Here is a 12,621-nt window from a genome sequence, read left to right as displayed (position 1 = left end):
CTTGGCAAGAGGGAGGGGCCAGGAGCGCCGGCTGGGGACCCAAGAAGAGGATGATTTGGGCTCCTCTGTACAAAACCACTGCACAGAGCAGGTAAGTATAACATGTTTATCTATTTTTTTATGAAAAAATACAAGACTTTAATAACACTTTAAGCAATCACATTTTAATGTAATACGATCAAATTTCAAATTAAAAGAGAAATTATCTCTGTTTGTTTACTATGGGTTTTTGCAATTTTCAAAACATCATTGCTCACTGCACTGTATTGATGAATTATCGCATAGAATGTGTATAACCTTGAATACAAAAATAAATGTAAAATTACATTGCCAGTCCCAATTTATTTCCATTTTAGCTGGAAAAATCAGTTGACAATGATATTACTTACACAAGACCTTTTAATGTCATTATAGACAATTGTCAGGAGACCATGACAATCAATTTCAAGTTGGACAGCAGAACACCAAGACAATAATAAGATAATAATGATCATAGTGTCACACATGAAATAATTATACATTTCTAATTCCCATACACGTCCACTTGGTCATTCTTAAAATTTGGTCTCCTGTCTCATGATTGGTCAGATCTTCTCTGGTACCTGTATAAAAGGTGATCCAGAAGATGAGTGTCACACCAAGCTTCAGAGAGAAGATATTTCACATTACAGTGAAGGAGAATTCTGAACAAGATGAATCAAAAAGTCTTCCTCTTGCTTCTGGGCTGTGTTACGGGGCTGGTGACCAGTCTACCTCTATCTACACAAATACAGGTGAGATGATGAGCTGACATGAACAGTACAGGGGACAGGTGACAACTATATTTAGGAAAGTATATTCCAAGAAGTTACTAACAATATTAGCTAGTAGTGAAGTGTAATTCTAACCAAAATAGTTATCCCCTTAGTTTTGGATGGTGGGGGGTTAGGAATCCTCTTAGATTTGAACACTTCCTTATTACTGTCCAGGTCCCCTGTAGGGAGATTTGACTTTTGTACAGCCCATTGCCATTAGGACAGAAAGTGATGGGAAATCCAAAATGTTATATTTGGGAACAGAACAGGGAATACGGTAAAATCTTCCAATGATGACTGTTGTGGTAACATCTGTCTTATGCCCCGTACACACGGTGGGACATTGATCGGACATTCCGACAACAAAGTCCATGGATTTTTTCCGACGGATGTTGGCTCAAACTTGGTTTGCATACACACAGTCACACAAAGTTATCGGAAAATCCGATCGTTCTGAATGCGGTGACGTAAAGCACATACGTTGGGACTAGAAACGGGGCAGTAGCCGATAGCTTTCGTCTCTTAATTTATTCTGAGCATGCGTGGAACTTTGTCCGTCGGATTTGTGTACACACAATCTGAATTTCCGTCAATGGATTTTGTTGTCGGAAAATTTTATAGCAAGCTCTCAAACTTTGTGTGTCAGAAATTCCGATGGAAAATGTGTGATGGAGCCCACACACGGTCGGAATTTCCGACAACAAGGTCCTATCACACATTTTCCATCGGAAAATCTGACCGTGTGTACAGGGCATAAGAAAGGATTTTACCTCAGTTTTGAGAGATTCCCAGTAGGACTGAGGAGGACTCTGCAGGATGGGGATGAGTTGGGGCCAAGACTTGTTATCTGTTATTATTGTATTTACAGTAATCTGAAATAAGATATTGATACAAAACTTTACTTTCCAGAACCATCTACTTGGAGTGAACAAAGATGGTAAGCTTTTTAACATTCTTATTTAAAGAATCATTTTTGCTTTATTTCTGTTCTCTATCAGCTGTTTTGTTTGTTCTGCTTTTTCCTCCCGTTCATTAGCCTTTTTTTATAACATTCCTAATCCTAAATCCTAATTCCTAAATCAAAAATTGTTTGCACTGCTCCATTGGTCCTAATCAGCCTGGCCAGATAATCTATAAAAAATATTTTCCTTCTCCATCTAGAACCAGCCTCTAAGAAAGACCATTCCACATTTTTATAGCTCTTATGGTAAACATTCCTTACTTTGAAGAGATCTTTTTACCAATTTAAAACATTGCAGATAAAACCCTTAGAAAAATACATTTTACATTTTTGCTTGCAGTATTTTCCTATCCATAAATGATTTATTATTCACCTGCAATGTGGCTTTGAATTTGCAAAAAAATTTCCTAGCCCAGACCCCTCCCTCATTGTTTCTCTTAGCCCTCCCCTCTTCTGGGACTGTCCAATTACTGCCTGTGCTGGCCCAGCATCTTTGTCCCTCCCCTCACCACCCCACATAAACTTTGATTTAGCTGCTGGGGGAGGAGTGAAGAGGAATACTATAAAGTGCCATTTGAGCGAAACCTCTGAGTCTGCTGGGGCTGATGAGATCACGTCCAAGCAGCAATTTCCAGCTTTCAGATGTTTACATAATGGAGATATTTTACATTTGATGACATACCAAAAATATGTTACATGAGCATATAATCATCGGCATGTTTTTTAGACCCTGGCAACAGGATATTTTTTTAAAGCCCTCTCCTTTTGCTTAGGTGACAGTGTTTATGATAATCATGGTGATTCAGGCAAAGACATAAAGAATTTCTCGAACAGAAGTTTCACAGATCAGGGATAGCTTTGTAGAGCTACCCTATTTTTTTCATTAATTGATAATTCAATTTATAAAATGGGTTCAATATTTACACAAAATTAAGTCATTTTAATTTTTTGGTTGCGATTATTTCACTAGATGTGCTTAATGTGTATTTTGTATACACAGCCCCAAAGAGTGAAGACTCCGAAGTGCCACAAGGGATCTTCAGCAAGATTTTGAAAGCTAATAAGGGTAATTATTCTAAACCACAGGATTCGTTACTGCATTATGAAGGCGCTAAATCCAGGCAAGGGAATAGACAATAACCAATTATACTCAATAAAGTTATGAGTTTCAGGATCTTTTAAATCATGCACCGATGGACTAGCCAATAACGTGTGAGGAGAAATATGGCATTCTTGTCTTAAATTGCAAGATCTTCATCATTGCCGAATGAGTCTTTAAAAATCACTATTCCATTTAAAAATGACTGGTGGGTTATTCCTATTCACTTCTACCATTGCATTGAAACTTGTGAGATAAAGAGGTTGAATTATTAACAGCAAATAGAGCTGTGTGTAAGCAGGTGCTTTACAGATTAGCTAGTTAGTTTGTTTTGGTTGCCCAGGTGGGAAGGGGTTAAGCTAAGCTTAGCATTTTCCTGGGCATTTCTAAGTTCTGCCCTCTATAGTGGGAAGGCTCTACGCGGGGGTTCGCTCTCTGCTGTGTCCTGCATGGAAAGATTCAAGAGGCCAACTTCACTGCAGCAGAGCAAAATCAGGTCTCCTCCCCTGCCAAACAGAGCTGTGCTGTGTCATGGAAATGAGTAAAGCTGGGCCTTTGAACTGCATGAAAATATCTAACAGGTTCCTTCGGATGCACAGATTCCCATTGTGCCTATTCTATTTTGTTGTGTACCCCAACACTGTACTGTACTGCATCTAATTAGATGCAACCGCTGTTAGTTCTAAAATTATCTGTTTGGATTCGTCCATTTTTCAATAAAAGAATGTCAGGTGAGAGTCGACTGACAGAGCAACCCATATAGCAAACTTCAGCCAGTTCACAGTGTATGGGCAGCTAAAATCCAATATATTTTAGTGTATTAACTATAACCATTTTCTGTATTTTCAGATAGCAAAACACTCATGTATGGAGGCGATATGCTGGTACAGAATGACCGCAGCGCCACAAACTGTCCTTCTTGCCTTTGGCCTAAAAGTGATAATGATACTGTTCCTGTTCCCTACATCATAGCATCCAGCTACAGTGAGTTCCATCTTTCATCTCTTGCATTAAAGTATTGGTTGCTATTTGTTATTTGTAGAAACCCAACCTTCTATCTCTGTTTCTAGGTCCCAGTGATATGAATAGAATTGTGCTGGCCATGGCCGAGTTTGAGACATTGACTTGTGTGAGGTTTGTGCCTCTTACAACAGAAGATGATTACATCAACATCGTTCCTGATGATGGGTAAGGTTGTTTATTGTCTATCATAGTGCTTCACAAAAAGAGAAACAGTAGGGGGCATCTAAAACATAAACACCTTAGACTTTACATTACCTATTTGTGCATGATGGCTTTCTTTTTAATTTCCTCCAAAAAAAAACTATGGAACTCCTCTGTATAATTGCAAATACATGTGAAATTCAAAAGCCAATAACAAGGTACTTCTTGGTTGTCTCCTTTTTTTTTGTACCTAGCAGAAATAGCACAAGGACATAAAATATTAATCCCAGCGCTGCTAACATTGAGTATATAGTAGAAAAATGGAAGTGACTTTGAGGGAGTGGGGCTTAGTGTCAACATACTCAATGGATTCCACTTAAAATTTTACAATGAAAATAAAACCAAATATGTCTTTCCAAAAGTAAGCAGTGATCCAATGCACAGCACAACGTTACTTAGCTCCCAAACGCCATACCCCTTATTAGAACTGGGCACATACATAGGGATACACCTGCTGATATGAGTTAGAAGGGTCAAAAGCTTAGCACAAATAGATATTGATTGTTTTGTTTCTGTAGCTCAGATTCATTATTCATTGTTTCTATGAAACTATTGTTTTAGGCTCCCAAATGGTATTAAAGCATAACTATTTTGAACGGTATATTTACTATTTCTAGCTGTTACTCATATCTTGGAAGAACTGGTGGAAGCCAGACAGTTTCATTGGGTGGAGGCTGCATCTACAGGGGGATTATACAACATGAACTAGAACATGCCCTGGGCTTCTACCATGAGCATGTAAGAAGTGATCGTGACAATTATGTTGACATCAATTTCCAGTATATCTCTCAAGGTACTGCGGACATTTACACAAAACGAATTTAGCCATGTTTTTAAAAAAGAGACATTACCACTGCTTTTGTCTTTTTACAGGATACTGGGGTAATTTTGCTAAAGCGGACACTAATAACCTGGGCAGTCCATATGATTATGGTTCAGTGATGCATTATGATGCGTAAGTCATAACTTTTATGTTAGCCGGCGAATTACCCATGAATTATAAAATATTTTTAAGGTAATATGTCAATCTTATCTCCATTCAACATTTTCCAGCTATGCATTCACCAACACTTCAAACAAACCCACAATTGTCCCCAAGCCTGACCCCAATGTGCCTATTGGGCAGACAATTGGACTGAGTGTCTTGGATGTCACTAAAATTAACCGACTTTATCAATGCAGTAAGTTCCTGTATATTCCAGTTTTATGGCTATGAAACATTAGAAATTATACTTTTTTATGATTACATTTCACGTGAATTTTTACAGTTTTGCAAAAAAAAATGTTTTGACAAAAAAAAAACCCAAAATGTGCACATTTGTCTCTGGGCCCTACTATGGGTGTACACAATAAATAATGTACACATGTGGCATCCCCTTGCATCTCAAATTCATTCTGGGTTATTTATTTTTGGTGGGTCATATAGTAATGATAGAAAGATACAGCTAGATTTAAAAAAAATGATATTGTTTACAATTTGGCCAGGTTTCTTTGAAAAAAAAAAGAGTAAAATATCAGGAAATGTCATTTTTACCATGAAATGAAGGCTCAATTTGGCCTGAACAAACAAAGTATAATTCACCTGGATGCACAAAGTAGTTGTAAAGATACGTTCCGTTTCACTAACATGTGAAAGGTGTAACACTGCATTGAGGGATTAAGGTTCTTTTATCTTCAAAATAAAGGGTGAAATTCAAGGTTCATTTGATTTTAAGTTCAAAATCTAATAGAAGGTTAATACCCCCTCCCCTGCTGTCCACCAATTCATTATTAATATTATTATCAGTCTATTCCACCAGTGACTAAAGACAATTTATATGTCTATTTTTCACTTCTCAGGTGTCTGCGCGACTTTGCTTAATAATAAGACAGGAATTTTCACTTCTGACAACTATCCTTCCGTTTATCCTAATAATTGTGACTGTGTTTGGTTGATCAGGGTTCCATCAGGACAGGTAAGGAGACAGATGTAGGCATGCAAAATGTGACCCTAAATGTCTAGTAACCTAGCTGTAAAAATAAACTGCCATAAGAAGATTGTTTTGTACACCACCTAAATTTTATATTAATAAAAAATAGAGATTTGACTAGCATAGTGTCAAGCAATAGGTCTAAATACTCCCTACCCTAGGTCTTTTAGGATGTATATGTCTCTGAACCTCATACTCTGCTTCAACCACCAATTGCTCCATATGTTGGAATAATACTTCCCTTCATTATGGCCCACCTTCAGACTATCATTACCACTTCATTGCTGGAAGCCTATTTTGGAAACTCTGATGTGCCAGATTTCTTTTACCCCACATTTGATGGTGACGTCAATGTAGGAATGGGGGTTTGGCAGGAACAAAATGGGCCTTGGAATAATTTGGGGCTCTGGTTCTTACAAGTATGTTACCAATAATCAATCGAAAACAAACAGTCAGCGCAAAACTCAATAACTACTCACAGCAGCTGAACACTAAAGGCAAATATATAAACCCTTTTGAAACTATGTATACTAATCAGTGCAGCGCTAGATTAACAACTAAAACAATCAATAGATAAAAAGTTCATATGCTCGTATGTAAAAACACACATGTAGATAGAGAGGCACACAGACGTCAATGGTGATAAAGGGTGCTTCATGCAAAAGTTTGGGGTGCTCCTTGATCCGTGCTCACACCATTTGTTTAGCCAAACTGCTCACCTTGCTTATTAGACCCCTGAGCTAACAGGAAGGTCATGAGAGCTTTCACCACCTCTGGTGGTAATGGTAAACTTGTGGATGGAAGCTGGGCACCTCTCGAACTCCGCAGATAAGCCTTGTAACTCTCCCGTAGCAACATATAATACAAAGAAAAAATCTAGTGCTCTCTGTATGACTTGTAAAAGGTATCATTTATTAAAAGACGGGTACTCACATAAATAGCACTTAGTCCAAGTGCTAGGATATAAAGCATAAAAAGACTGGTAACAGCAAAGCTGGTAAGGTGGCTGTAGTGACATTAAGATGAACTCCCGGGAGTTCATCTTAATGTCACTACAGCCACCTTACCAGCTTTGCTGTTACCAGTCTTTTTATGCTTTATATCCTAGCACTTGGGCTAAGTGCTATTTATGTGAGTACCCGTCTTTTAATAAATGATACCTTTTACAAGTCATACAGAGAGCACTAGATTTTTTCTTTGTATTATATGTTGCTACGGGAGAGTTACAAGGCTTATCTGCGGAGTTCGAGAGGTGCCCAGCTTCCATGCACAAGTTTACCATTACCACCAGAGGTGGTGAAAGCTCTCATGACCTTCCTGTTAGCTCAGGGGTCTAATAAGCAAGGTGAGCAGTTTGGCTAAACAAATGGTGTGAGCACGGATCAAGGAGCACCCCAAACTTTTGCATGAAGCACCCTTTATCACCATTGACGTCTGTGTGCCTCTCTATCTACATGTGTGTTTTTACATACGAGCATATGAACTTTTTATCTATTGATTGTTTTAGTTGTTAATCTAGCGCTGCACTGATTAGTATACATGTTACCAATAATAACAGTATTGCAATATCCACAGTCAATGGTTTCTTTGAGTTAATTCAAAATAGCGTTAAACGAAAGACTTCTGTTAAAAGTTTCTTCCCCAAATCTGTCTTGTTTAAGCTTATTTGTTTCCCTGAAGAAACCACAAGCAACAAATAATCAGAGGGAGCAGAAGAGTTCTGTCAACTTGAAAATCTATGGAAAATACACACATTTGAAGAGACATCTTAGCTAGAAAAGTCTATAGCTGCAAGATCGTTTAACAGAAATTAGAATCCTACATATTCATGTGGGTTTTTTTTCCTGAAGGACTGTTCAAGCATTAAAATAGTAGTCAATTGCATCATATTGAAATAACATATTGATCCAGTTTGCAGTTACAAATATGTGAAGTTTGGGGTTTACTGTAGATAATAAATTTGCCTTGTGTCACTTTTTAGGCTTCATTAAAGTTCAGTAGCTTTAATATCCAATCCACTCCTAACTGTGACTCAGACTACATGAGGATCTATGACGGCCCCTCTAAGAACTCCCCTGTGTTGTTGGATAAAATGTGCGGAAGTCAAACCATCCCTCCACTCATCGCTTCTACAAGCCAGATGCTGGTCCAGTTCGTCAGTGACGGGGCTGTTGCTGGCGTCGGCTTCCAAGCTTCATATAGCTCAGGTATGCCGATTTATTTTAATAGTAAAGAAAGGGTTCAGAGAAAGACACTGAAGAATCATAGATACAGAGGAGATCCCTCCCAAGGAGGGACTATTGGCACAACAGTTTGATGTCCTCTAGCTTCTGTTTGTAACCTTTGAGGTAATCCATGAAGTTTCTTAGTATATACAATTAGAATTACCAGTCAGTCATGCCCTCCCACTATAAAGTTGTTGATTGATTGTTCAATGTGTATGTCGGTCAACTTTAAGAGTGATAACAATTACCTCTATGGCTTATTTTGGATCAGATACTGTATAGATTCATCTTTCTTGCGGTATATCCCTGATATCTGCCCTACTGCAAAATTAAGAGGTTGTTAAATTCCTATGGACTTGTCATTCAAAATTCTCCAGGGTAGAGTGCAGTGACCAGACTCCCTTTTCCCCAGCACTACATTGGTTAAATACTTGCTTTGCTTAGGGCAGATATGGAAAGTTCAATAACTTACCCTGGCAGCCAGTGGTCATCTATGCTCTCAATAGCCCAGTAAGTGGGCGAGCCCTCAACATGTTCACATACAATGCATGACTGCTTATCCTGTGTTGTATTTGATGATATCTGAGAGTCTACAGCCAGGGGAATGGCAAAAAGAAGCAGCTTCAGGGACCAGTAGTACATCATGGAGAAAGCCTGTGGTGGGATAAATAAGGTAAGCATTTCAATTTATTTATCAACTTCTAGACTAAAGAAGCATTTAACTCAAGCAGTGCAGTGGGGGGAACAAGATGGATAGATTTTACAGCTTCTACACATACCCCATTAAGGACACAATAATAGGTTTGTCTGGTAGCCCACCCATCTCCACTACAGTAATTTATTTCCATAGGACACTCCTGTTTTCTCACTAGTGCTCTGTGAAACACTTTTGGGTAAGGCCCCTTTCAGACCTACGGATCCGTTTTTACTCCTCCGCTTGCTCAGCGGGGATCGCTCCGTTGATCCCCACTGAGCCGGCGGGTGACAAGTCCGCCTCTGCACTCTGTGCCGGGACGGACCTGTCAGAGCTCCGCTCTCCTCTATGGGGGGATCGCATGATTACGGACTGACTGTCTGTTTTCATTCGATCCACCAGACGGATGGAAAATAGGGCTTGCATCTGTCTGGATTTTGCAGAGCGAATCCGATCGGGGCGGATCGGATGTCAGCAGACATGTCACCGTTGACACCCGACGCTCCATAGAGGTGCATGGAGCACCCGTTCAGATCCGCCTGAACTAACTGACAGGCGGATCTGAATGGTCGGCACGTGTAAAAGGGGCCTAAGGCAGAATATGTGGCTTTCTCCCCTTCCTGCCCCAAAGAAGCATTTGGTGCCTGTGTAGGCCATCTCTACATCTGAGCTCTGCATTGAGAGTTGGAGAGTGGGGTCCTAGTCTAAGATCAACCGGGAACTCTGAAAGGAAGGATGAACTATGTATATACAGTATATATATATACAATATATATATATATACAATATATATATATATATATATATATACAATATATATATATATATATATATATATACATAAACATAAAATGATGTCATATACTATTATAAATCTCTTTACTATATTGATTATATCTATATTCTTACAGTTCAGTGTGGAGGATCCTTCTTTAACTCTCAAGGCAGCTTTACATCTCCGGGATACCCAGGGAACTACAGTCCAAACATGAATTGTAACTTCACCATCACAGCTCCTGTTGGATATAAGGTAAAACAATTATCCCTAATTGTTGGACTTCCACATTCTCTAAAATTGTCACACAAACAAAATTTAATGTTGGACAGACACATTACAATCTGAATATACAACACCTTTTGAATTTACCAGCATTCACCAGGGCCTACCTGAATGAATGGAAATAGAATGTATTGTTCAGGGCATTACAATACATGGCTGTTGGTAAATCTAAACTTGACTTTACAGCACTGGACTAATTTCTGTCACCCCTTTAGAGAGTAAAAGGAGCACAGGGGAGAGGAAGGGAGGGGGTGATCAGTTTCTTGAGTCTATTGTAGGCAGGTGAATTAATAAATGTATTAGCAGATTTAAATACACTATCAAGTTGAATCCAAATTCCAGCTCACATTTTATAATCAGTTATAGCATTTTTTTTCCTTTTGGCATAAATGTTTTACATGAATAAATAAAGCTGATCATTTTAAGCAACCCTGCCAGTGTTAAATGATTTGGCTTATTCATGTAAACTGATACATTCTGCTGGATAATTTGTGCTTTTGAAAAACAACAGACTTGTTGGCTGGATCCCTAAATTAACATAGAAGAAAGCCTAAAAAAGAAAACAAAAGCAGCCATCGCATGTAAGAATTGCAATTAAATAAATGTTTTCTCTTGGATTTAATATGGCTTTAAGGTCAAATATAGACTGTAGACTGTAACATCAATGAAAAAAAATACTCACTTTTATGCAATAAAAATGATTTGTTTGTTGCATGAACACAACACTGTCATGTTAGTCATAATTGTATTTCTTTTTCAGATTGCTCTGACCATAAGTGACTTCCATGTAGAGTCTGCCACTTTCTGTATGTACGACTATCTAAAACTCTTCATGGATGGTACACAAAAGGGTCCATTCTGTGGGGATCGCACCATCCCTGTGTATTACTCCAAAGGCAATTCTATGGTTCTCGTATTCCACAGTGACAAGTCTAACCAGGCAAAGGGCTTCCAAGTCTCTTACACCTTCTGTGAGTAGCTCAGTTCTATCTGTTTATATCTAATATCAGCAATGGAAGTTATAAGATAATAGAGGTCCATTTTCAGCCAGCTTAATGAAAAAAAAGAAATGTAAAACTGCTGTGGTGTAAATACAGATTTAATAGCAGGATCTCAGATTAAACATAAAGCTGAATCATCTTCAATTATAACTATGAAGTACAGAACTGGTTCTAGACTTTGCTATTAGACAACCCAGCAAGCACTGCACACACTGAAAATCAGAAACAGCATACAGTATATTGAATGTTTATATGTAATAACAATTGCCAACAATAAAAAAAAAAAACAATACAAAAGAAACTAAAATACAATTGACCTAAACCCACTATATTTCCTCTTTAAGCAGACATGATGTTCACTTGTCCTCTAGTGAAAAAAAATCTGTTAATGAAATACAGCGTATCAAAATAAAGACTAATGCCGCGTACACATGATCGGAATTTTCATCAGAAAAACTTTGGAAGGTTTTACCGATGGAATTCCGCTCAAGCTTGGCTTGCATACACACTTTCACACAAAAGCCAGCAAAAGTCCGATGGAGCATACACACGGTTGGAATTTCCGACCAAAGACTCACATCGGACTTTTGCTGGCAGAATTTCCAATTGTGTGCATGCGGCACAACAATCAAGCAACCAACAATGTTCAAATAATCATTGTTTGATGTATGGGCAGATTCTTTTTGAGTATACACCATTGATACTGGATATACAAATCCATGTAAATGTATGTTTGTTGTTTTTTGTTTTATAGATCAATGAGAAAGTAGGAACGAATAAAGTCTATGTATTATTTAAATATGGTTTTAATATTTGCTGACAATGACCTCTCTTTGATTACAGTTCAATAGAAGAGCAACAGATGGTACAAAGAGAAAATCTACCGGTTCTGGAAAGAAACCGGCATCACTACAGGACACAACGTGAATTTGATGGAGCACGTATAGAAAAGTTCACACATTTATGCATATATATATATAATGATTAAATGTACGGCTCATGCTAGTGTTTGCAATTACTTTTAAAAATACAAAATAACATTTCATAATTGTTTTCCCATTTGCTTGGTATTTTGTTTGGCTTGCTTAGGAATAGGGGAGCTAATTTTGGCGTCCTCTGGTTTCTATGTGGTTTACATTTATTCTATAGTGATAATTCTTATTTCTTTATCTTTCCCTTTCCCTACTTATTATTTTGAGGGGGTGATTGGCCATTTCTTTTGTACTATATATGACAGTCTGATCTGATGTTATCCTTTCCTTTTTAAAAATAAAATATATTATAGCATTAATCCATCTCTATTATTATTTTCGAGTGACGTAGTTCCTGATTCCGCAACGTGACTTAAAGTGAGCATTGCAGTACAATGAAGTCGATTTATTAGTTTCAGCTCCTTCCCCTGTGAAATGCACTGCCCAGTGGCGTACCTACAGGGGTTGCAGAGGTAGCCATTGCGACCCAGTTCCATGGGAATCCCAGGGGGTCCACACGGCCTCCCTGTATGTCTGGATAGGAGAGGAGCGGGGGCGGTGGCATAGAGAGGAGCCAATCCTCCATGTAGCTAATGGATTCCCACTTCTCTTCCTCTCATGC

General features: G+C 38.3%; 1 protein-coding gene across 1 annotated transcript; it reads left to right on the top strand.

Moving 5' to 3' along the window:
* The first annotated feature begins 692 nt into the window (after window positions 1-692).
* On the top strand, window positions 693-11,453 carry LOC141117814 (embryonic protein UVS.2-like). The gene is made up of 12 exons (XM_073610846.1): window positions 693-773; window positions 1,704-1,731; window positions 2,756-2,821; window positions 3,704-3,838; window positions 3,925-4,042; window positions 4,696-4,871; window positions 4,952-5,033; window positions 5,132-5,259; window positions 5,918-6,033; window positions 8,030-8,255; window positions 9,879-9,997; window positions 10,788-11,453. Exons 1-12 carry the CDS (start codon window positions 693-695, stop codon window positions 11,004-11,006), a joined length of 1,494 nt encoding a protein of 497 aa, XP_073466947.1. The 3' UTR covers window positions 11,007-11,453.
* Window positions 11,454-12,621: the final 1,168 nt, after the last annotated feature.

The sequence above is a fragment of the Aquarana catesbeiana genome, linkage group LG13, assembly GCF_042186555.1.
Source record: "Aquarana catesbeiana isolate 2022-GZ linkage group LG13, ASM4218655v1, whole genome shotgun sequence".
NCBI lineage: Eukaryota > Metazoa > Chordata > Amphibia > Anura > Ranidae > Aquarana > Aquarana catesbeiana.
The sequence above is the reverse complement of the archived record's forward strand: the minus strand, read 5'-3'. Positions and strand labels throughout refer to the sequence as shown.

Excerpts from the sequence above, each read along its gene's own strand:
- LOC141117814 (XM_073610846.1), top strand. The coding sequence starts at position 693 with ATGAATCAAAAAGTCTTCCTCTTGCTTCTGGGCTGTGTTACGGGGCTG. Across the intron at positions 774-1,703 it reads CTCTATCTACACAAATACAG|AACCATCTACTTGGAGTGAA; the intron begins GTGAGATGATGA and ends TTTACTTTCCAG. Across the intron at positions 5,260-5,917 it reads TAACCGACTTTATCAATGCA|GTGTCTGCGCGACTTTGCTT; the intron begins GTAAGTTCCTGT and ends TTCACTTCTCAG.